We start from the raw sequence: 23,752 nt of genomic DNA, 5'->3' as shown, positions 1-23,752 counted from the left end.
CAAACCCTTTCAGGTAGGGATTTTATGGATGTTCCATTACCCAGCACGGTTGATTAAGCCATTGGTCATTGGTAATCAGGTCAGCCTCAGGCCCTCAACCTCCAGCAAGGTCAGGAGAGGGGCTGAAATTCCCACCCTCTAATACAAGGTGCGTCCCTCTGGCAACGAGTCCTGGTCCTCAGAGTCCCCTCAGCGTTAGGAACCCAGGGTACAGCTGAAAGGGGCTTATTAATAAACGCTCCTCTCACCCATCACTCGGGAAATCCCAGTGTTTTAGGAGCTCTATGCCAGGAACTGGAACAAAGACGGAATACATATTTATTATTTGACGCTATCATGAGGTGGCCTGTGCCCAGGGAATCCCAGGTGAAGCCAGCAGGAAGCTGATGCCTCCAGGTGGACTAGGCGTGTTGAGGGGCCTGGGTGGTGAGAGTAGTAGGTAGTGAGACCGACCGCAGGTGACCGTCACTGGTCACAGGTGAAGGGCAGGGGCAGGGATGTGCATTGAGACACACCTCTCCTCCACCCTGAGACACGCAAAACGCTCAGCCCACAAACCAGGAGAAAGTGAGGCAAAAAGCGAGTCAAGATTGTTACATGGGAAAGAACGCTGAACGAAGTCTAGTGGTCACAACGCAGAATGCCAACGGGTGTTCCTTGAGGGCGGGGGGCCGCCCGCCGAGTGGGACTTCCCCAGGGGGCCCGTCAGGACCGGCAAACCCCGCACCACCCAGTGCCCTCCACGTCCGAGCAGACCGTCACCAGGGCCCCCGCTCAGACCCCGCACGCCCTCTGGCGGGAAGTCCCAGGCTGAGGTCTGGGTCCGGGTCTGAGTGCAGTCAGTTAGAGGGTATCGCTCGGGAAAAACTGCCCATCAAAGCAGCTAAGCTAGTCTTGACTGCAGGGCACGGCCCTCAGCCTGCGAAAATGGGCTCCTCTGAGACACAAACCCCAAGCTGAAACTCAGGGAAGACCTTGGACACAAATCAGCCTCCGTTTTGATCGAGGGGTCACAGACCCCTCACAACATCCCCGGACCCCCGGCTAGCGCCGGTCACCTCAGTGTCACACACAAACCGTGAGAATCACAGAAATCCCTCCCTTAGGCCTGACCAGTTCCTGCAAGCTGGGACCACCCCGCCCAACCGCAACCTCGCCCACCGGAAGCTCCGCCCCAACAGGAACCCGCCGTGGACTCCCGCCGGCTTCGGCCCTGGAAACCCCCCGGTTGCCATGGTTTCCAGGGCGTAGGCCAGAATTCCGGTAGTCCACACACCACTTCTCTCATCCCCTTTCCTTCCCCTCGAGCGCCGGGCGCCCAAAAGACACTGCCACTTCCATAGACAGCAGCTGAACAGGGTTCCTACCCTAGTCGAGGGCTGCGGTACTCGGGGCTTTACAGCTACCGTAGCGGTGTCGCGGCGCGCGTGTGAAGATGTTGATGAGCGCGAGGAGGTTGCATCATAAACTCCTAAGTCTCGCGAGCGACAAACGTGCAACAGGCGCCGCTGGTGTAGTGGTATCATGCAAGATTCCCATTCTTGCGACCCGGGTTCGATTCCCGGGCGGCGCACTAGTTTCGTTTTAGGTTTTTCCTCCCCCATCTAAATAAACTAAGGAAGACCGCGGGAAGCACGAGGGGACCATTCATTCCGGAGCAGCACGAACGACAGTTTCAGGGTCGCAGGTACCCTGAAGACGTTAGGGCAGCCGCGGCGACAGGGTTCTCAGCTGAGGAGCGTCTACGCTCCCGGCCCAAACCGTCTGCCGGATACCCGCTAAAGATGCCACTCATGGCGCTCCTCCAGAGGATTGCGTGCCATTTAAGCCGCTGCACGTGTACCCCTGGGAACTGTAGTCCATGGAGGCGAGTTTGGAGACGGCCGGACTACAACTCCCGGCGGGCCTCGCTGCGACCGGACTACTGCTCCAGGCAGACTAGCTTCGCGGTCATGTTGGTAGCGGCGTCCGCGGAGCGGAACAAGGAACCTATCTTGCGCGTTCTGCGACAGTACGTGGACCCGGCCCAGCGCGGCGTCCACGTGCTTGAAGTGGCCTCCGGCTCCGGCCAGCACACGTCCCACTTCGCGCGGGCCTTCCCCTATGCCGAGTGGCAGCCATCCGACGTGGACCAGCGCTGCCTGGACAGGTGCAGGGGAGGGCGGGACTCCGCGCGGTGAAAGTGGGCTCAGTCCCCGAACCCCGGCCTCCCACGCCACTGTGACCGCTGTGAGCTGGGCTGCAGGTGGTGTCGGGAACGGGTGTACAGGCCACTCCCACACACGGGCTTTCCTCCGACAGCATCTCGGCCACCACTCAAGCCCACGGGCTGTCCAACGTGAAGGCCCCGCTGTACCTGGACGTGACCTGGGATTGGGAGCAGTGGGGCGGGATCCTGCCGCAGTCGCTGGACCTGCTGCTCTGCATTAACATGATCCACATCAGCCCCCTGAACTGCACCAAGGTCTGTGGGAGCGTGGGCCAGCCACCCATGGGCCAGCTACCTGCCCCCATGCGTCACCCTTTCCTCTGCTTTGGAAGGGAGCGGGGTGCCTGGCTTGTCCCATTTCATAAGGCATTGAGGCTTGGCGAGATCAGGTTGAGTCTCCAGCCCCAGACAAGTGCTCTTTCAGAGGCCTGGGGAAAGTTCCTCACGGCCATCCTGCCTCTCCGCTCCTCAGGGGCTCTTCAGGGCAGCAGGACGCCTGCTCAAACCTAAGGCGCTGCTCATCACCTATGGGGTGAGTGCTCCTGTCTCCCGTGGAACTCCCCTGGCCAGATTCCAGCCAGCCTCAGCTGTCCCCTCCTTTCTGGACTCCTGTCTCAGTATTTTCCGTTGCCTTCTCCCCTCTACCTGTCACCATGGAAACAGGCCCAGATCTTCCCCTCTCCAGCAGTCTCCTTGGCCCTGGCTGATGTGGCTCCCTTGTTGGAGTTTGTTCTGTAGACCAATCTAGAGCCATGCAAGTTCACCTCCGGTCAGGGCACATGCTGGGAGGCAGCCATCGATGTTTCTCTCTCTCTCTCTCTCTCTCTCTCTCTCTCTCTCTCTCTCTCTCTCTCTCCCTCCCTCTCCCCGCCCCCCTTCCTATCTCTCTGGAATTTACAAAAAAAAAAAAAACAGTCTCTCTGCACCCCCTAGACTCATGGGAACAGGGAGCAGCGTGTCCTTCTCATCCTCTGGGCACCAGCCTGCCAGTCTGCCCAGTGGCCGACTGAAGATTGGCTGACCCTGGGGCGGTGGACAGCTGTGCCCTGTCTCCACAGCCCTATGCTGTCAATGGGAAGATCTCTCCACAGAGTAACGTGGACTTTGACCTGACCCTCAGAAGCAGGTGAGAGCAGGAGGGTGGGGAGCCTGTCTGGTAGGGCAGGTGAGCAGGGTGACCCCCCCTAACTCTGCCTCTTCCCTTCTTGCAGGAACCCAGAGTGGGGGCTTCGGGACACAGCCTTCTTGGAGGACCTGGGCTGCGCCAGCGGTCTGCTCCTGGAGAGGATGGTAGGTGGGAGGGCTGGGGGCCTGGGTGGCCACCCTGGGCAGCTTCTCCAGCCAAGCCTCTCTCCCAGGTGGATATGCCAGCCAACAACAAGTGCCTGATTTTTCGGAAAGAATAACCCCTCCTTCTCTCGCATGCCTGTGTCCCCAGTGGGCCTCTTCTGGGACAAACCCAGACAACCAGCCCCTGCCTCCCTAGACCAGGCCATGGGGACTAACCCTGCCCATATTGGGGGCCTTTGGTCAGTGTCCACAGGGCTGCTGAGGGCCTGGGAATAAAGTGCTTTCTGCTGTCCTATTGCTTGAGTCTACTGTGCCTCCTGGGCATACCTCTGGGGGTGCTAGGTGGGCAGGCTGTGTCTCTAAGGCCTCCATTCCTGGGGGCAGGAGGAGTCTGGCCTGTGAGGTCAGGGCTTGGGGATGTCCTGGGCCCTGCTGCTCCACTTGGGCAACAGAGAAGGAAGGGAGAGGACCCATGGACTGCTGAGGCAGGACTGAACTGGCTGCACGGCCCTCCTACCACCAGAAGTGGCACCCACATCCAGGCCTGGTCCAGGTCTGTGCTCCTGCAGGGACACAGGAGGCTCCCCAGGAGGGAGTCCACGGTGATCTTGGACTGGAGCCAAAGCCCCAGTGTGGTGGCAGGACCCCAGCTGGATTACAGACTGGAAGAGGGAAGAGTGGTAACCCTGGGAGGCTCAGCACCGGCAGCCACAAGTTCCCTCCTGGGAGACACTTTTATTTGAGGGGGCTGGGAGAACAGGACAGCAGGGACGGGCAGGCGGGGCTAGTCCTGGAAGCGATTGAGCAACTCACAGGCCCTCTTCTCTAGCAGCTCTGAGATCTTCTTGATGCGCTTCTCGCTGGCAATGCGGACATAGCTGCCAGCGTCCAGGACGGCCACACCGTCTCGCACTTCACCCATAATAACCAGCGGGCCATCACCTGCTGTCACATTGGGGCAGGGGCAGGCCCAGTCCATGCCACTCAGCGTCACCTCCAGATATTTGGTGCCTAAGAACCTGAGGCCCATCTTGTCATCCTTGAGCACATCATCTAGAGCCACGCGGGCAATGCTACTGCCGCCCGCCTCGGACTCCTCCAGCACCTCTGTGAGCCGCCCTACGATGGCAAAATCACTGCGGCACAGGCTCAGTGCCAACTTGCTCCTGAGACGGCAGGCCCGGCAGGGTGGCATGCGCGGCACGGGGCAGGCATCCTCACAGCTCTCTTGGCTCTCAAAGTTGTTGCTGTTGCCTTCACAGCCACCATACACGAAGGGGTGGCACTGCTGCAACAGTGGGCTATAGGCCCAGCGTGGCTCCCAGCCCTGGCAGGGGCCCTGCACCGCCGGCAGCACACAGTTATCCCCGGGCCCGCGGGCACAGGCTTGCTGGCACTCCTCGTAGGTCTCAAAGCCCTGGGCATCTCCATCACAGCTGACAACTGGGAAGGTCATGCAGCCACCCCGCTGTGGGTCAAAGTGCCAGAGGACACGGCTGGAGAGGGGGCCAGTACAGGCCTGTGTGTTGGGCAGGCACTCAGCAGGGGTGCTGGGGGCCCTGTCCCTGGCTGGATCCCGCTGAACCACAGAGAGTGGGAAGTCAGCCCGCAGCAGGCCGGCAGCGTTGCGTGCAGTGCAGGTGTAGAGACCAGCATCCTCAGGCCGGGCATTGTAAAGCACCAGCTGCCCAATGCTGGTGACCACGACATTGCCATACATCTGGTCTGGCCGCATGATCAGGTTCTCCCGCTGGTCACTCTGCTTCTCCCAGGTCACAGCGGGTGGCGGACGGCCACTGACATCACAGTGGAGGCTGGCAGTGCCCCCCACATATACCACCTGTGGGGAAGGGCTGCTATAGAGGGCAGGTGGCACAGGGGTGTCCCCGGGTGTCGGGCGGGCAGTGGTCTCAGGTGGCCCTGGGCTGCTGGGTGGCCAGCTGAGGATGTGTTTGCAGGGTACAACGTGCAGGTGGAGGCCACGCAGGCAGGCCTCTGCATCCATGTAGCAGCGATTGTAGTAGGTGAGGCCATCTGAGGCACAGGTGAAGCTGGGCTCCTTCTCACAGCGGTCGCGGCAGCGGCACACAGGCTGCCCGTCCCAGATGTCGCAGTCGGAGCCCTGCTGCGGGCACGAGAAGCCCTCGCACGAGGCCACCAGTGCAGTTGTAGCCAGGCCACCCTCTGGGAATCGGGCAGCCACACAGCTCTGCAGCCCACACACGTTGGTGCAGCACTTCTCAGTGGCCAAGCAGTCCTGGGGGGTGGGGGCAGCTCAGCAAGTGTCCAAATGCCCCCCAGCCCCGCCCAGGGCACTGGCTTTGCCAGATACGGTGTGCCCCTACTGTGTCTCCTCAAGCCTCAGTTTCCCCTCTGGAAAGCTGAGGTTTGTACAAATGTGCTGTGCATCCAGTGCAGTGAGCTACAGCTGCCTCGCTGACCAGTCCTGGGTGCCCTCTCAGTGAGTCCTCAGACCAGCCCCCAGAGCGGGTTTCGTTACTACTCTCAGTACAGACGGGGCCCAGGGGAGGCGGGCAGCATGTTCAAGGCCCCCTCAGGGGATGCATGGCCAGGCTGTGAGGGTGGGGCCTCCAAATGTGGCCCCTGCCTTTCTACCTGGCCAGTCCTGAGAGCGAACATGCATAACCCGGTGGTGGTATCTGATGAACTCAATCAAAAACAGCACACACGGAGGGGAAAAGACACTCAGTGACTAGTTTTCTTATTAACTAGTAGGGGTGGGCAGGTTTGGAGAGTGATAAGGGCAAAGACGGGGGGGGGGGGGGGGGCCTTGAGACGCCCCTCATAGGAAGCATGGCCTAAAACCCCTGCAGAGTGTAGGAGGAAGTGGACTGCAAGGGCTGGAGGCAAGGGTGGGGTCTGGGCTTCCCCCAGGTCACTCCAGTTCCCTGGAACCCCCTCCCGGGTGGGTGGGTGTGGTGCCCACACTCACCTGGTCCCCGACGCACTGGCGCTCACATGTGCTCTGGGCATCCACCCACAGGTTGGGGCTGAGCTGGTTGGGGCACACGCCTGGGTGGCTTCCGGGCCCCTGCAGCAGGCTGGCCCCCGAGGTCAGCCCAACCATGAGGAGGAGCGGCAGGAGCAGCCTCGGGGCTGACATGGGGACCACAGGCCCAGGGGCAGGGGTGTGTGGCTGCCAGTGCTCCAGGCCCCGCTCTGCCCGATCCTTTCAGGCATCCACCCTTCCAGGCCTGTGGTCAGCGCCCCTGACCGTGGGCCCCTAGCTGATCCTCTGGGCTTTCCTTTGGCCCCCCAGGTCTGAGCCCAAAGCAGATGCTCTCAGTATCCCTGTAGGAAGGGCTGGCTGGGTTCCAAATCTCTCTGAGCTCTGGCTCGACCCCTTTCCCAGCCTGGCCCCTCCGATCAACCCAGGGCAGGGGCGTTGGTGGGGGGAGGGGCTGAGGCCCTGGAGAACGGAGGCGCTGGCCACGAGGGTTACTGAGGGGCGGAGAAGGGCCGGCTGTGGCCAGAGTGGGGAGGGGAGGGGACACTGTAACCGGAGGCCCTCCTCCATCCAGGCCTTGGGCTCTGGGGATCAAAGCAGTCTCACAGACCCTCCCAGCCCGGGTTCAGGACCTGGAAGGAGGGGGAAGGGAGATCAAACACAGGGGCCGCCTGAATCAGCCCTTCCAAACCGTTCCCTGGGGTCTGGGGCCCCAGTAGCATCTGCTTTGAGACTGGATGGAAAACATCCCCGAGACCCTGTGTCTGACCTTCTGACTCAGGAAGCAGGGTAGTAAGAGCCTGGTCTGGTCAGAGTAAGGCCAAGAGACACCCCAGGTGCAGAGGACACCACTGGCCTGCCCTGAGAGGGACCTCAGGCAGGGAGTGGGGGCAATGGGCCAGATTTGGGACAGGGCTCAAGGCTCAGAACCCTGGCACAAAGCTGTAGCCTAAGTAGGCCCCAAGTATGGGGGTAACGTTCAGTACAACTGTGTCCCAGTCCCCACTGACCTCCAGGGCGTCCAGCATAGCCCAGGGCCCCCATTCCTCATGGCTGAAGTCTCAGGGGACGGCCTACCACCTGCGTCTCTGGCTCCATGTTCATGGCCCTCTCAGGCAGCAGTGAACTCAGAGGTTAGGCCCTGCCAAGGCCCTCAGCGAGGGTTCAAGATCCCAGGTTCCAGCCCTTGAGGACATCAGGATGAAGGTGGCACCTCTGCTTCACTAATGAACAGGGAGGGACAGGCTGGGAGGGATGCCTGCCTTGCCCACCGAGAAACAGCTCACCCGTAACTGGGGAGGCTGGCGCAGCCACGCTTAGCCCTCACGGCCAGGGTGTGTGCCAGTCGGCAAGACCTGTCACGGGCAATGGAGGGACCAATGAAGCAGCCCCAGACCTGACCCGCTGTGTGAGAATGCAGACCACCCCACCACATCACACCTCCAACCCACCAGCCAGGTAAAACCAGACACTTTAATTCACATAAAATGCAGCCTGGAGGTCAGAGCTGAATTACATTTACTGTACAAAGAAAAAAACCCGTCCCCAGTGGGCTCAGGAACGGCGCCAGTGTCAGCAGCAAAGGGTAGTGTTTATGTGGCGAACGCAGGGCCGTCCACACCCTCAAAATCAAGTCCAGGTTATTTGGTTCAAAGTCCAAAGAAGGGGCTCCACTGGCAGGACAGGACAGGCGGAGCTCCTCTGCCTGACCGTGCTGGTGGCCAGGCCTCGGTCAGGGTCCCCAGTCGCCCCTGCTCATGTGGGCCTCAGCCCCCTGCCCAACTTGCCTCCCAGAACAGCAGGTGGGGGCTCCCCCAGGGCACCCACCACAGAGGAGTCCCAGAGTGAGGGCGTCTCAGGCCCAGGGAGAGCCCAGCAGGAGGTAGAGTTGAGCACCAGTGACCAGCGGCCATGCCACGAGCCAGGCAGGCGGAAGGAGGCCAGGCCCCCAGCTCGCAGCGGGCTGCCAGGTCAGGAGGAGGTCCCCTGCTGCGATGGCCCCAGGTGGCCTAAGAACTGGGTCAGAATGGTTCTGGTGACACGTGACCTCAAGGAGGGGCAATCCTGGGCGAGGAGCAGCTATGGGGTGACACCCAAGGTCAGGGAACAGAAGCTGGCAAGACTGGGGTTCAGACGCCGGGAAGGCAAGTGGGCTGCGACGCAGTCCGAACCTGCAGAGTGCCTGGCAGCGCCTTGAGTGTTTATCACCTACAGACAGCTCTGCAGCTCCTCACACGGAGGCTGAGCCTATCTCACAGAGCAACACACGTACAAGTGACCTAAGGGGCCTCCACGCAGGCAGGGATGTGGGGTGCACCCCATTCTCCTCTCCCAGAAACACTGACACTCTGCTTGGAGTCCATGGCTCTGCTACACTCAGGGACGTCACCCAGGAAGCTGCAGCCCCACTGTGCGGACTGCCGAGCCCACACCTGCAGCACTGCCCGGTACTGTGTGGTAGGCACCCCAGCCACCGTGCTCAGAGGCTGGCATGGGTAGCAGGGTCCAAGATTGCTGCCCAAAGCTCCATGTGTCCCCACTGGCCCCTACATAGTCCACACTCGATGTGAAGTGTATGTGGTAGCAGATTCCTTCCCATCTTTTCCTCCAGTCCCACCATCTCCTATGTCCCCAAGCTCATGCCCACGAGCGGACATGAGCTCACCCCATGGCTGCATTAAGGCTTCCCTGTTGGCCCTTTAAAAAGGTATAAAAGTGGTGAAGTATCTTCTATATAAATAAGAAAGTGAGCAAGGCCCACAGGACCTTGAGGTGGGGCCAGGCAGAGCATGTGGGGACTTGGGCTTGTTTCAAAGCAAGCCTCTGCTGTCCTACGGGCTTCTCTGGCCGAGACCACCTGCCTACTAGGTGTGCCCCACACTCCCAGGAGGGGTCGTGTGGCCAAAGTCTTCCCTGCACACGATGCTGTCCCAGCATCCGGCAAGGAGCTTTCCCAAGCCTGAGACCTCGCTCCCCGAGCACATCCAGATGGGCAGCGCCTGCCTGCCCTGCTAGGAGATCTTGCAGTTGCTCCTGGAGCAGTTCTGGGGGGGACTCTGGGGGGGGCGGATGGACTTAGACCTCTTGAGGCTGTTGCCCTTGCTGCTGCCACCCCCCGCGCCACTGGCCAGAGAGTAGGAGCGCCCGTGCATCATGACGGCGTTCATGCCGTTGGCCATCGAGAAGGACTTGAGGTGGCTCTTGATGGTGACGGGCAGTGGGAGCTTGTCGATGAGGTGCACGGGGGTGCAGGAGACAATGGCGCGGCAACAGAGGTCCTGCAGGCTGAACACTGGTGGGGGTCAGAGAGGGGCAGTCAGATGACAAGGGTCAAACCATGGGGGAGGGGGTCAGCAACGGGGAAGGTGTCAGGTGGGGGGCATTCAGACTGGAGAGAGAGGAAGTGAGGTGCCAAGAGATCTCGGAGCCTAAGGACCTAAGGCAGGGGAACACTGAGGAACCAACTGCCATTTGTCCAGATGAGCACAAATGATACAAATGATGCTCAGTGGGGCTGGACCCAGGCCAGGACTCTCGACGCTCCACTACTCCACTTGGTGCCAGGCACCATCGGGAGCAGCCCCTAGATGGCGCCCTGCTCATGCTTTCTCCCTAGAGCTGCATACTGAGATGTGTCCTTTGGGACCTCACTTCTGAGGGCTTAGCAGCCCACACCCACACCTAAAGACAGCCTCAGCACCTTGTGGGAGGCTGAAGCTTCCAGGAACACTAGCACCTCTGGCACCTCTGGGAGGCCGTGGCTTGAGCCTGAGGGACAGGGTAGTGAGTACACAGGGATTAGAAGCCACTCCCCTGCTTGCTCCAGGACACACTAGGGCCCACAGCACCCGCCCCCAGCATGAGGGCATCATCATGGTGTAATGCACAGTTCCCGCCCATAACCCCAGGGCCCCCCATTAGAGCACACGCGGGGCGGAGGCTGGTTCAGCCGCAGTGCATTGTGGAAGTCCACATCTGGGTAGCCTGGACACCTGGGAGGGACCACAACCTCTGAAGGGTCACCTGTCCACCACCTGCAACACTCAGGTCTCAGGCCCCAGCGGCCCCCGGGCTGCCCTCACCTCGGTTGGGCCTCCAGATCTTCTCCATGCCATGCCGCATGAGCACAATGCGGGACAGCTCAGTGAAGGACTCGGTGACATTGAAGTTGCACAGCGGGCTGACCTCGAAGAAGGTCATGCAGTTCTTCTCTGCGTAGGCACGAGCCTGCTCTGTCGGAACTTGCCGCTTGAAGGCCAGGTGCAGCCGGTTCCCAACCAGGATCCGGGGGACCCCAGGTGCATGCTTGAGGGAGCAGAGGACTCAGCACAGGCATGAAAGCAGAATGCCCCCCCCAGCTGTCCCCACCCCCTGATTCTATGACAAGGTAGGGCTCGGACCCATGAGCCGTGGCCCCTTGAGGCATGAGACCCTGGCCTTCAAGTGCCACAGTGATCAGTGTAAGGAAGGACGCACAGAGCCAGGCCACCGGACAGGCAGCACATGGGAGCCACGGAGGCTCCCGTGGGGGTGGGAATACAGGTGCCTTGGGAAGGGGGCGACCATTGAAGGGGGTGTGTGCAGGGATACCTACCTCATCGATCTCCTTGATCCACCGGTCAATGCCATCAAAGGACCAGCGGTTGGTGATGTCATACACCAGGAGGATCCCCTGCAAGGAAGACGTAGGTGTCACCAGGCTGAGGGGCTGGCCAGATGGAGGCCTCTTGTTCCAGCACGGAGCCCCCGCGGGGACACACACTCTGACCACTAGCCAAGGCAGCGTGCGGACACTTGGCACAGCCAGACAGCTCTCAGGGGATCACGCAGGTTATGTAACACATGGCAGCGCAGACCACACACTGTGAGGTGGCCGGTCATACTGAAGAGGGGTCTCTGGTATTGGGCACTGTGTCTCCTCGCTGTGGCCAGGCCCATGTGACCCTGGATGCCCTCATGTGGGGTGGCAGCAATGTCATCGACGGTCAAGGATGTCACAGGCTCAATGCTGTCTCCCCCCTCCTTGGTGACTTGGCTGGGGCAGAACTGACATTGTTTTTTCAACTTCTTTCCTCCAAGCACATCATAAGCACTATCCTGTGACCGTTTAGAAGTCACGGGGGCTGAAAGAGGCCCGGCAGACCTCGGGTAAGGGGCAGACCCTGCGGACAACCCTGGCAGACAGGGGTGGACGGCGTCCCTGACACTGTCCAGCAGTGTACTCTGCTTTGGGGTGCCGGAGGAGCCGAGCAAAGGTGTTTGAGTGTCCCACCTAGGATGTCAGTCACTCAGGCAGCTGCGCGTGCAACCCCACTGGCCAGCAGAGGGTTTGCTATGGGACTTCTCTGTTGCATCCCTTAGAGGTTAATAACTCAGAACTCAGCTGTGGGCTGTCTCCATCTGCCCTGAATGTCTCCGCAGTGACTTGTCACAGGCCTCAGGAAGGTGACTCCAGTGAGCATCCCCAGACCCCCACCCCGCCCCCTGGCCCTGCTCTCCACTCTGAAGCAGGCTCACACCTTCCGTATCCGGCCCTGTCTTCATCCAGCCTGTCTCCATCACACACAGGCAGGAAACAAGTGCAGCTGCGGTGGAAGGCACAGCAAGTGTCCACACAAAACCAGTGATTTTAAAGACTTTCCCCTTTAAAATGTCCTTCAAATTTTTGAAGACTCAAGTGTAACCCCTAGGTGTTGTTAAGAGAAATGTAGCAATTACTTTAACCCCACACGCCCACACACCGCCCCCCCACCCCCCACCGCCCGGTGACTCCTGCTCTCTGGATGGAAAGCCTTGTACAGAACAAGCATAGCCACCCGCAGCCCCAGGAGGAAGGGCTATGCCTGGAAGGAAAGACCCCACTGAGCCCAATTTGAAGAAGCAGAAACCAGTTTGATGAGGACAGAGTGAAACTGGAAGGGAAGCACGTGGTAGCAGGAGTGAGTCCTGTTGCCTAGGGCACAAGGGACTCTGGTCTGGGGTGGTGGGGACGTGCCACCAACCCTCCAAATCTCCTCCTAAGAAATCACTGAGGATGTGTCCGAAGAGCAACCCTCGCAGATGTCCATCACAGCACAAACAAACTGCATGCGCAGTCGGGGCTGCCGAGTAGGCCTCAGAGCTGAGAGAGTAACAGCGGTAAAGCTCAGAGCGCCCCTGCGGCCTGGGCAGGCGTGCCTCGGACTGCACGGTGGGAGGCCGTGCCCCAGACAGCACCAGGTGTGTGCCGTCAAACAGGAAGATCAACACCCGGCACGCCGCATAGAAAACGTTTCTGGGACGTAACCACATTTTGAAAGGTTGGATGAGGGTTTATCTTCTTGCTTATGCTTACCTATGTAACATTTAGAAGCTTAAACTAGCCCTGGCTGGTGTGGCTCAGTGAATTGAGTGCCAGCCTGTGAACCAGAAGGTCGCTGGTTCGATTCCCAGTCAAGGCACATGCCTGGGTTGTGGGCCAGGTCCCCAGTTGGGTGGGGTGTGAGACCCCCACCACCAATCCCAGGAAGGAAGGACACAGAGCTCATCACATGCAGCAGGGACCACAGTGATCGTGCGTTTAGCAGGGAAATCAAATGAGGGCCTTTGTTACCAGAACCACCCGCCACGGGGGTCACTTGTGTCTCCCTCAGAGAGGCAGACGGAGGAGGGCACACAGATTCTCACTGTACTCTGCTCCTTATATAATATAAGGAAGACATGCTCACATTTTTAAAAATCGGTGTTCTTGGGGTAAAAATAACAGCTCTCCCACTCCTCCAGCACCCCCCCCCCCCAAGGAATAACCTGCCATTGTTTCTTGACATTTCTGCACAGCGCTGCCCATTCCCATCACAGACGGGTCACAGAGCAAAGCGCCCAGCCCCCCTGCACGGTCCCCAACCTGGGCCCTTCCCCACAGGTGACCCTCCTGCCAAGCTCATTGGTCAGTGCTGCCGCTGGCTCTAAAGTAACTTCACCTGACTTTAATATAAACTCTGAGTATATATGGCTCAACCTGTAAGAAGCAGAACAGCTGGGCCTAGCAGTGGGTATGCTTGTTGTCAAAGTTATTTATGAAGCTATAGCTTGAACACCTGAAAATGTACGGATTTTAAGTATGAACAGCTCGAGGAGTTTGGGCAAATACATGTATACACCTGTGCAACGACCACCGCAACTCAGGTAGAGAGGTGCATTTGTTAAAAATGCAGTTCAGTTCTGGCACGTGTAATTCATCTGTATGGTGGAGCTCCCAGGGACACGGGCTGTGCTTGGAAGCCTCTGCCCCACCCTGCAAGCATTAGGCTCTGCCCAGCAGCAAGTGACGCACTGAAAGTGAGGAGCAACTGTCAAATGGTCCCTGGCCCGGACAGCCACCCACCGGGTCAGCGACCAGGTGCGTCACTGCGTCCTAACTAGCACTCACTGAATGGAAAATGCACACCCCAGACCATTTTCCATGTGCACCCTTTTTGTGTGAACAGGTTGATTCCTCTCTCTCCAGAGGGAGACCAGAGCCTGGCCCTACTCTTCCAGCTGACCCCACACCCTCAACTAAGCAGAACGTGCCACCCCCCACCCACCCTGCCGCCAGCTCCCTCAGCACACTGAGCCCAGGGGACCTGCTCTCTTCAGCAGCAGAGGCACTGGCCTCCCGGGGCCAGGAGTGGCCACCTTGGACCTCGGCAACAGAAAACAAGGGCCATGGGTCTAGGACACAGGTTCAAACACAAGGCCCATGGGCCGAACCCGGCCCTCTACCTTGTTTTATCTGCCCGGCACCTTGCTTCTACCTGGCGGCAGCGCCGAGCTCCTTGCCCCTAGTTAAGGAGCAGTTACATTCATACAGTCCTAAAATCACATTCGGCCCTTTGAAGGCAACCGCGAGGCTGATGTGGCCCCCAGTGAAAATGAGTCTGACACCCTGGTCTAGGAGGACGGGGACAGGAGGGTTATTTCTCATGGTAAGAACCACAAGACAGTTTTGTTGCTGAACAGGTGACAGCAGTCAGGGGCTGGCAGTAGCTTTTGTAACCTGGGCCCTGAGCGGCCCGTAAGGTCTTGCTAGGCTTAGCCAAGGGTAGGAGAGTGACTGGGACAGCCGGTCCTGATCCTCCGCGTACCGTCAGGGGCCACGAAGCAGCGAAGCTGGGCAGTGCTTACTCTGGATACCGCCTTCACCTCTGCGCTGCCACCGTCGGGCAGGATGGAAATGGGACGGCAAAGCAAGGACACGGAGGAAAGGGCACCCCGGGGCAGCGTCGAGCAGAGCCCACTACTCACCACTCAGGCCTGAGACACGCACCTGGCTCCTTCAGCCCAGAGTCAGCAAGAACTGCCAGGATCAAAGCGAGGGCAACAGCAAACACAACCGACTGGACTGCATGCTTCGGAGAGAACCAGGATGGGATGACAGTGCTTGCCTCCCCACAACAGTCACACTGTTTAGCCCAGGATGGCTGTGAACGCGGCCCAACACCAAATTGTAAGCTTACTTAAAAGCATATTATGAGATTTCGTTTTGTGATTACATGTTGCAAAGTATTTAATATGTGGCCTGAGATAACTCTTCTTCCAATGTGGCCAGAGACGGCAAAAGGCCAGACACCCCTGCTCTGGCAGACGCCCAGGCAGGTTTGGTGCCCGTAGCCAGCTGGGCACCAGCGAGTGCCCGTGCGCTGCCCCACGCCCGCGCCCGGCGTGTGCAGAGCAGCCGAGCCCTCTCAGGGCCCGTCTCCATGCCCTCGACGTTTCCTGACGGCCTTTCATTCCTGCCCCCTTGTCTCTCCACTTTCTTCCTTATTGCAAAGTCATTACGTGTTTGTTGCAGAGAAATGAGGAGATATTCAAAAGCAAAAGGAAGACAACAGAACTCAGTCACGCCGCTGTTCGCGGTAACCAACACTGCCACTCGGAACACAGCTTTCTCATCCTGCATGTAGAAAATCTGGTTTTTAAATCTTCACCCGAGGGTATGTTTACTGATTTTAGAGGGAGAGGGAGGGGGAGACAGGGAGACAGACAGACAGACAGACAGACAGATAGAGACCGAGGGAAACACTGATGTGAGAGAGAAATATTGATCAGCTGCCTCCTGTATGCACGACCCGACCAGGGATAGAACCCACAACCCTTTGCTGTGCAGGATGACACTCCAACCGACCGAGCCACCTTGCCAGGGCTGCAGTCACTTCTTTAAAAATAAAAAGGGACCCACGGTACACGCTCATTTGAAGGGAAGTGGCTTCCGCAGGCAGTTCTTGCGACTTACACCCACCTCTGGTGCTGACATGGGGTGCTGGCAGATGCCTCCCAGCTGTGACCCACGTCCTGATTATTTAGGGTCAGCTGCTCCCGGTGGAACTGTTTGGTGAGTCACCGCTCCTGCAGGACCCCCAACACTAGCACCAACAGCGGGGGACCGTCAAGCTAGGGCTCCAGGTGCCACCATGCACACCTCTGTAGGAGCTCCCAATAAGAGCTGCCAAGCCCAGCCTGGGGTCCTCGGCACCCCCTTTAGCAGAGAGAAATGCCGCATTCAGCTTCTCCCTGCCTCCCACCATGTCTGAAAGGCCCCTTCTAAGGCAGGCCCTGGAGGAAGATGCGGGTCGGAGTCCCCAACAAGACCTAAGCAGGCTCAGCCAGGCCACTGCCGCAGGCTCGGCCCCTCAGGTCTCACGCAGCAGAAAGATCAGCCGGGTGCAGAGCGCCACAGCAGCTGCAGACTTCATCAGCCCTGACTAACAAGGCAAAAAGGAGCCCAAGCCAGATGAGGGGGTGACAGGAGGCCCCGTCTTTTGCTGAGTGCAGACCCACCTGGAGCCATACCCCACACAGCGAGAGCCCCCAAAACATGCCCAGGTGCCCTAATACCAGTGTACACTCCTGGTGGAGAACTGTGCCCGGTGTGTAGAGCAGGGCCGGGCAGGTGTGAACTTGGGGGTCTCCTAGGCAATTCCAGAAGTCTGGGGGCATCATGGCCTGCTCTACGTCACAGACAGGACCAGTAAGACCCCTCACGCTGACACAGCAGGGACAGCCTCTAGCTGGCCCGTTCATGCAACGACTTCTCCCCTCTCCTTCGAGCCTCAGGTCATATACTGATCCACTCGGCAGACAGGCATGCTCAGGGAGCCCCGAGGACACAGAGAGGTGCGAGCGAGCCCTCACGTTCTCCCCTAGCGTGCCCCCGCATGTTCCCCACAGAACGCCCCCCAAAGCTTCCAGGCTGCCCTCCCATGTCAGCCCTGGGACAGCCCCCATCTTCTGCTCTTTACTGACACCCTGCTTCTGCGAGCAGCCCTCCCACGGTGGCTCCAATGCTTAGGCCCCACAGTCCTGACTGGGAATCCAGCTCAGCCCGCCCAGGGAGCCCCCAGCCCTGAGATAGACCCTGCTGCCCCGGCATCTTCCTCGCTCCTCACATGGAGGTCTTGGGTGACCGGGAAATCACTTTGGGTTCCTGGTGAACCAGATGACCAAGTGGTGTCCCCATAGTACGGGGTCTCAGCACCGGCCACAGGAACTGGTGGGGACACAGAGCAGAATCACAGTGTGGGGACATGGGGACCTGGTGCCCTCTGACAGCTGTGGCCCCTCACTCAGAGGGCAGTCTAGTGGAAGCCTGATGTCCCAATATCAAAACTGCTTAGAAAGAGCCACACAGCTGGGGTCTGACAGCACAGAAACATGACCTGTCCCTCTGGGGGCAGCACCGGCAGAGTCACTAGTCTTACCTGTGCACCCCTGGAGTAGGACCTGAAGATGGTGCAGAACCTGCCCTGGCCCGACGTGTCCCTGAAACACAGGCATAGTCAGTGAGATGCAGCTGTGGAACCATGGCTTGCGCGGCGCGATCCCGGCAAGGCACGCTCCCTCCTCCTCCACAGCTTACTCGGGCCAACCCCGGTGGGCTTGAGTGCCCTGAGAGACCACTCCATCAGGCTGGAGAACCCCAAACCTATGGGAATTTACATCTAGATTTCAAGGTTCTGGAAAATGCTCCTTAATGTATAGCCCCATAAAGGGCAAGAGGAGAGGGGCCACGGCTACTGTGGAAATGAGTCTTTATGGGCAAAGGGAGCTGGGCTGTATCAGAACAAACAGCCCTGGGCCTTTCCGTTTCTGCATCACAGAGCAGAATCCACTCCCCATTTACACAGGATCTCTTTAAACAACTGTTCCACATAAAATGTAAACAGGACTCCTACCTTCCTGTTCCTTTAAGGGTTCTTGACCTGCTTCATTTAGCTTCCAAAGCTCTAGCAATAACCCTGAAGTGCTGTAGCCCCCACCCCAAGGCACCACCACCCCGCCCAGCCCGACTCACCAGAGCTCCAGCTTGACCCGCCGGCCGTCCAGCAGGATGGTGGTCGTCTTGTAGTCGATTCCTGCAAGGAAGCAAAGGGCAGCTGGAGGTGACGCCTGGAGATGAGCCTGCCAGGACCTACCTCTCCAGGGCTCAGTTTATAGAGTGGAGTAGGTCGGAGGGGCATGTTACCCCTAGCTGGAGCCTTTCTTGTGGCTCCAGCCCAGGGAACCAGGCATTCCGGGCACCTCAGCGCTGCCAGACAGGAAGACGGCTCACAAGTGGAGCTCAGCAGGTTCATCTCCGACTGACCTGCCTTGTGTGGATATCAGGTTGATACATTTCTGAGTTCCTGGGTTCACTACAGCCCCCAGGTACTGACAACTAGAGTGTGCTTGGAGCATTATTAAAGGTAATTTCTAACCCTGGCTGGTGTGGCTCAGTAGACTGAGCGCCAGCCTGCGATCCAAAGGGTAATGGGTTCGATTCCCAGTCAGGGCACATGCCTGGGTTGTGGGCCAGGTCCCCAGTAGGCGGCACACGAGAGGCAACCACACATTGATGTTTTTCTCCCTCCCTTTCCCCTCTCTCTAAAAATAAATAAATAAAATCTTTAATAAATAAAGGTAATTTCTAAAATGCCGTCTCGCTGGAGAGCTCCCTGTAGAACCTATGCATGCTATATTTTTAGGTTTTAGTTTTTTACACTTTTATGGGATGAAGTCCAAAAGAAGTTTGTAGGATCAGTGCTGGATTCGTTACCTAACATGTAAGATCTTCAACTGGTTTATGGACCATCCAGAAACTTCCTAAAAGTGTTGCCTCCTCCCTTCTTAAGCTTTAAAAAGGTCATTAGTTTCATGACTTTTCATAACGCTTGCTCTAGGAGGGCCTGGAAATGGGCATTTAACATAGGCGTTTCTCTCACACAGTGTGCGCGCACTTGCAAGCTGACCTCAGAGTCTGCGCGAAGCACCCTTCCCGTGCTTCAGGCTTCGGTGCCTCTGCCCGCACTGTGCTTCTGCCTGGCCAACTCCCAACTGCAAGTCGAAACCTGGCTCCCACGCCCCAAATGACACTCAGCAGAAGGCAAATGCAACCCCTGAGATGGGGGAGAATATCTGGAAATCACCTGTCTGACAAGGGATCGCTATCCGGAATACACAAAGAAATCCTACCGCTCAACAACAACAACGACAATAATTAAAAACTGGGCAAAAGACTTGAGCAGACATTTCTCCAAAGAAGATATACAAATGACCAGAAACACACAGAAAGATGCTCAACACCACTAATCGTCAGAAAAATGCAAATCAAACCACAGTGAGAGATCACCTCACACTCACCGGAGAGTTCTCATCAGGAAAAGCGGAAAATGCCAAAGGCGGGTGAGGGCGTAGAGAATTCAGAACCCTCGTGCACCGCGGGTGGGAAGGGCAATGATGCAGTCCCTATGGAAAACAGCACGGCCGTTCCTCCAAGAATTAAACACAGAGTTGCCAAACGCTCCAGAAATTCCACGTCTGGGTTAACGCCCCAAAGAAACGAGAGCAGGAAATCGAACATGTATGTATTTGCACACCCGGGTTCACAGCAGCACCACTCACAACAGTCAGAGGTGGAACAACCCGAGTGCCCACCGAGGTTGAACGGACTAACAAAGTGGGCTATGTGTGCAGCGGGGTACAGTTCAGCCGCAAAAAGGCGTGAAGTTCTCACACGTGCTACGGCACGGACGAGCCTGGAGGACACCAGGCGCAGGGAGGCACGCCAGGCTGAGAAGAGCAGACCGCGTGACCCCACTTCTATGAGGCCCCTGCAGTCGTCGGTTTCAGAGACAGGAAGGAGATTACAGGTTACCAAGGAGCTGAGGGGAGTCAGTATTTTTTTTTTAAAGATTTTATTTACTTATTTTTAGAGAAAGGGGAAAGAGGGAGAAAGAGAGGGAGAGAAACATTGATGTGAAAGAGATACTTCGATCGGCTGCCTCTCACAGGCACCGCAACCAGGGACCGAACCTGCACCCCAGGCACGTGCCATGACTGGGAATCGAACTGGCGACCTTTGGCTTTGCAGAACAACGTCCAGCCAACTGAGCCAGACTGGTCGGGGCTGGCAGGGAGTCAGTGTTTATAATGAGACAGAGATTCGGTTCGGGGAGATGAAAAGTTCTGGAGGTGGAAGGGGGTGACAGTCACACAACAGCGTAAATGGACTTAGGCCTCTGACTTGTACCCCTAAAAATAATTAAAATGGCAAATGTCATGTTATGTATATTTCACCACAATGTTTTTTATAAGTGAGAGAAGATTCTCTTGCACATATTCTCATGTGAAAGAACAATTCTTCAGGAAGAAACGAGACTCAGGCCTGTCTCTACCATACCTCCTCTGCATGTGCCCTTCACCCAGCTCTCATCTGCTGATAACCAGCCTCTTCCGGTGAACGCTCCTGGAATTCTGCCAAACAGGAAGCACAGATTTGGTCCAAGACTCACCTCTAGATCCTGTCTCACAGCCTCTGTGAGACGGGACCCTAGGAGAGTAATTTTCAGGAAGGCTGTGGATGTGGATGCTCACCCTCTAGGCAACATCAGATCTGCCTCCATGTGGCAGATCAGCCCCCTAGGCTCAGGCCTTGGGAACTGGACACAGACTGCTCTGCTCCACTCCCCCAGGCCAGCCCCTCTGAAAGGAGCCGCCCTACAGCCAAGCAGCCCAGAGGTGGCACTGTGGCCCAGTGGCCCAGCAGCGAACTGCAGGGAAGAGAAGGAACCCAGAAAAGGCTCAGGAGGAAACAGTCCAGGGAGCTGGCTCCACCCTCCACCCACCTCTGAGCTTCCTCCCATAACCCACATCGTAAATGCTGTGTGTCCTGGGCACTTGCTGACCCATCTGCTTGAATTCCACCCAGGAAAACAGGGCATGAATTTTGGTCGGAGTCAGAAAGGGCACTCAGTCCGTGCTCTATAGCAGCTCTGCTCAGTGCTCTGCCAAACTCACACGTGGGACCCGTGGGGACAAGCACTCAGAGCTGGGAACTGGTAACAAGATGGGGCCCTGTCTTCCTGACAGCCCTCCTGCTGCACAGTGCCCCACTCCACCCCCGCTAGTCAGAGGGCTCATTGGAGAACAAGCTTTCTCAGCGAACACTGCGGAGGAGAAGCTGGAGTTCAGCTGGATGGCTGAGCGATGTCACCACTGAAGCGATTCAAACTTACAGACAGTGACTGTGCTCTCCGGAGCCCTCTGGTGCCGGCCCTGGCTTCTAGGGAAAGGTGGTCCCCATGCCTGGCGCCAGTATAAGCATCCCCAGGAAGGCGGAGCACCCGTGTGAGAGGACTAAGGAAAGTGGGCATTAGGTCCCTAAAGGAGAGAACAGGGTCCAGCTGAGAGCGGCCCGCAGCCAAGAGGTCAAAAGGGGAGGGGAGGGCGGGCAGACGGGGCAGGCGGAGAACCCCTGGGCTGACACACTCACTTGGATATCGAAAAATTCAAATTCAAACGTATTCTTCATGCTTACTCTGCCCCTCACCTTGCCATGTCCCAAATCTGGATAAAAACTGTTTTTTAATTATATTTTATTATTTATGGTATTACGGTTGTCCCAATTTTTTCCCCTTTGCCTCTCTCCACCCAGCACCCCCACTCCCTCAGGCAATCCTGACACCATTGTCCAGGTCCACGGGCCATGCATATAAGTTCTCTGGCTACTCCATTTCCTGTACTGCACTTTACATCCTCCTGGCTATTCTGTACCTACCTAGTTTTACTTCTTTAAAAGATTTCATTTATTTATTTATTTTTAGATAAAGGGGAAGGGAGGGAGAAAGAGAGGGAGAGAAACATGGATCGGCTGCCTCTTGCATACCTCCAGCTGGGGACCTGGCCCACAACCCAGGCATCTGCCCTAACTGGGAATCGAACTGGTGACCCTTCAGTTCACAGACTAGCGCTCAATCCACTGGGCCACACCAGCTGGGGCTATTTGTACTTCTTAATCCCCTGACCTCTTACCCATGCTCCCACACCCACTCCCATCTGAAAATCATCAAAATGCTCTCCGTATCCATAATTCTGTGTCTGCTCTTCTTGTTGGCTTAGTTTGTTTTTTAGATTCAATTGTTGATAGGTATGTATTTATTGCCATTTTATTGTTCATAGTTTTGATCATCTTTTTCTTAAATAAGTCCCTTTAACATTTCATATAATAATGGTTTGGCGATGATGAACTCTTTTAGTTTTTTCTTGTCTGGGAAGCTCTTTATCTGCTCTTTGATTCTAAATGATAGCTTTGCTGGGTACAGCAATCTTGGCTGTAGGTCCCTGCTTTTCATGACTTTGGATATTTCTTGCCAATCCCTTCTAGCCTGCAAAGTTTCTTTAGAGAAATCAGCTGACAGTCTCCTGGGAACTCCCCTGTAGGTAACTAACTGTTTTTCTCTTGCTGCTTTTAAGGTTCTCTCTTTATCTTTGGCATTTTAATTATGATATGTCTTGGAGAGGGCCTCTTTGCATCCATATTGTGTGGGATTCTCTGCGCTTCCTGGACTCGCATATCTATTTCCATTACCAAATTAAGGAAGTTTTCTTTCATTATTTTTTCAGATAGATTTCTAATGTCTTGCTCTTTCTCTTCTCCTTCTGGACCTCCATGAAGCAAATGTTGGACTTCTTGAAGTTGTCCCAGAGGCTGCTTATACTATCCTTGTTTTTTTGGATTGTTTTCTTTCTTGTTTTTCTGACTTGCTTTTGGCTTCCTCACGTTCCCAGTCATTGATTTGATTCTCAGCTGCATCCACTCTACTGTTTCTCTGTAACTTGTTCTTTATTTAATTAGTGTACCTTTCATTTCTGACAGGGTCTTTTTTATGCTGCTGAGGTCCTCACTAAGTTCCCTGAGCATCCTTATAACCAGTGTTCTGAACTCTGCATCTGATAGATTGCTTATCTCCATTGTGTTTAGTTCTTTTTCTGGAGTTTTGATCTGTTCTTTCATTTGGGCCATGTTTCTTTGTCTCCTCATTTTGGCAGCCTCCCTGTGTGTGTTCCTGTGTATTAGGTAGAGCTGCTTTGACTCCATGTCTTGGTAGTGTGGCCTAATGTAATAGGTGTCCTGTAGGGTCCAGTGGCACAGCCTCCCCTATCGCCCAAGCTGGGTACTCCACGGGCACCCTTCATGTGGGCTGAATACACCCACCTCTTGTAGTTGAGCTTTTGTTGCTGTTGGCAGGTCAATGGAAGTGATTTGCCAAGGCCCGTCAGCTGCAAGGACTGGCTGTGCCCACTGACCACCCACCTCCGCCCTCAGGGTAGGATCAGCTGTGTGGAGCAACGTTGCTCCAACATGGTCTGTCACTGTCCACTGGGTGTGCAGGCTTTAAGGTTTCCCTAAGTGATGCAGGTCAAGGTCAGCCCCCACCTGTGTTCTGCCTCGGGCCACTCTGCCTGAGTTATAAAGCAATCTGAGATGCTTCTAATTGTGCTGGGCTTGGAGATTTCCAGGGGAAGCCAAGCTGTGAATCTAGGCTGGTTGGTGCTAGTGCCAGGCCTGGGGCATTTAGCTGTTGCCTGTTTGTTAGGCTTTAGGAAGTTATAAAGCGTGAGCCAAGACCAGCCATGCATATGGAAAAGTCACAGTTAATAGTCTGCGTGAGTCTGTAAGTTGGGTGGGGTGGAGTCTCAGGTGATATCCAGGGCAGGGCAAACAGTGTCAGCCAGGTTGATAGATATGGCACCTGCCTGCCAGCTCTGTGGCTCCGTTGGGGGAGGGCTCAGAAAAGTGACAATGGCCTCTGCCTGCCTTTCTGTCTGGAAGAAAGCTGTCCTCCAGCTCCCTCCTTGATGCCAGACACTTCCGTTGCTCCCTGTGTGCCACTGGTGCCTTTCAAGCCACTACCCTGGGTGGCGGTAGGGCTCAGAGGGAGTGCGTCTGTGTAAGTCTGTGGTGAGTTCTTTAAGGGGAATTGCTTGGGACTCCAGAAGTTTCTTCCACT

The 23,752-nt window shown here is 56.8% G+C and overlaps 3 protein-coding genes and 1 non-coding gene across 10 annotated transcripts in view; 2 read left to right on the top strand and 2 right to left on the bottom strand.

The window, feature by feature from the left end:
• The first annotated feature begins 1,502 nt into the window (after nt 1-1,502).
• On the top strand, nt 1,503-1,573 carry TRNAG-CCC (transfer RNA glycine (anticodon CCC)). The gene has a single exon. It is a non-coding gene; the product is annotated as a tRNA-Gly (tRNA).
• A 317-nt stretch (nt 1,574-1,890) lies between these two features.
• On the top strand, nt 1,891-3,791 carry METTL26 (methyltransferase like 26). Of its 4 annotated transcripts, none has more exons than XR_011651436.1 (6): nt 1,891-2,149; nt 2,302-2,464; nt 2,682-2,741; nt 3,143-3,335; nt 3,421-3,499; nt 3,568-3,623. XR_011651436.1 is itself a non-coding variant. In XM_024553408.4 (6 exons), exons 1-6 carry the CDS (start codon nt 1,953-1,955, stop codon nt 3,613-3,615), a joined length of 615 nt encoding a protein of 204 aa, XP_024409176.2. In that variant the 5' UTR covers nt 1,896-1,952; the 3' UTR covers nt 3,616-3,791. The 4 variants fall into 4 exon arrangements, 3 of the variants coding, with proteins under 3 accessions (XP_053783486.1, XP_024409177.2, XP_024409176.2); XM_024553408.4 differs by having other exon boundaries at nt 1,896-2,149; nt 3,268-3,335; nt 3,568-3,791; XM_053927511.2 differs by lacking the exon at nt 3,568-3,623 and having other exon boundaries at nt 3,421-3,501.
• Nucleotide 3,792: 1 nt separating this feature from the next.
• WFIKKN1 (WAP, follistatin/kazal, immunoglobulin, kunitz and netrin domain containing 1) lies at nt 3,793-7,843 on the bottom strand. The gene is made up of 2 exons (XM_024553455.3): nt 6,453-7,843; nt 3,793-5,756 (listed from the first exon to the last, which is right to left on the bottom strand). The coding sequence occupies exons 1-2, from the start codon at nt 6,621-6,623 to the stop codon at nt 4,284-4,286; spliced, it is 1,644 nt and encodes a 547-aa protein (XP_024409223.1). The 5' UTR covers nt 6,624-7,843; the 3' UTR covers nt 3,793-4,283.
• A 78-nt stretch (nt 7,844-7,921) lies between these two features.
• The window catches only part of RAB40C (RAB40C, member RAS oncogene family), a 33,364-nt gene continuing 17,533 nt past the window's right edge, over nt 7,922-23,752 (bottom strand). For all 4 annotated transcript variants that reach the window (XM_053927497.2, XM_053927504.2, XM_053927484.2 and 1 more), the window contains exons 3-7: nt 17,779-17,839; nt 17,186-17,246; nt 11,062-11,139; nt 10,550-10,772; nt 7,922-9,759 (exon numbers count right to left, since the gene is read on the bottom strand). In XM_053927497.2, the coding sequence (XP_053783472.1) occupies nt 9,479-9,759; nt 10,550-10,772; nt 11,062-11,139; nt 17,186-17,246; nt 17,779-17,839 (704 nt within the window). In that variant the 3' untranslated portion in view covers nt 7,922-9,478. The remainder of the gene's footprint in view (nt 9,760-10,549; nt 10,773-11,061; nt 11,140-17,185; nt 17,247-17,778; nt 17,840-23,752) is intronic.

Source organism: Desmodus rotundus, chromosome 1, assembly GCF_022682495.2.
Source record: "Desmodus rotundus isolate HL8 chromosome 1, HLdesRot8A.1, whole genome shotgun sequence".
Lineage (NCBI taxonomy): Eukaryota > Metazoa > Chordata > Mammalia > Chiroptera > Phyllostomidae > Desmodus > Desmodus rotundus.
The sequence above is the reverse complement of the archived record's forward strand: the minus strand, read 5'-3'. Positions and strand labels throughout refer to the sequence as shown.

Bases quoted from the DNA above. Each gene is read 5' to 3' on its own strand.
- METTL26 (XM_024553408.4), top strand. From the start codon at position 1,953: ATGTTGGTAGCGGCGTCCGCGGAGCGGAACAAGGAACCTATCTTGCGC. The intron at 2,150-2,301 runs GTGCAGGGGAGG...TTCCTCCGACAG, and splicing joins GACCAGCGCTGCCTGGACAG to CATCTCGGCCACCACTCAAG. The intron at 2,465-2,681 runs GTCTGTGGGAGC...TCCGCTCCTCAG, and splicing joins GCCCCCTGAACTGCACCAAG to GGGCTCTTCAGGGCAGCAGG.
- WFIKKN1 (XM_024553455.3), bottom strand. From the start codon at position 6,623: ATGTCAGCCCCGAGGCTGCTCCTGCCGCTCCTCCTCATGGTTGGGCTG. The intron at 5,757-6,452 runs GTGAGTGTGGGC...CCCACCCCCCAG, and splicing joins GCCAGTGCGTCGGGGACCAG to GACTGCTTGGCCACTGAGAA.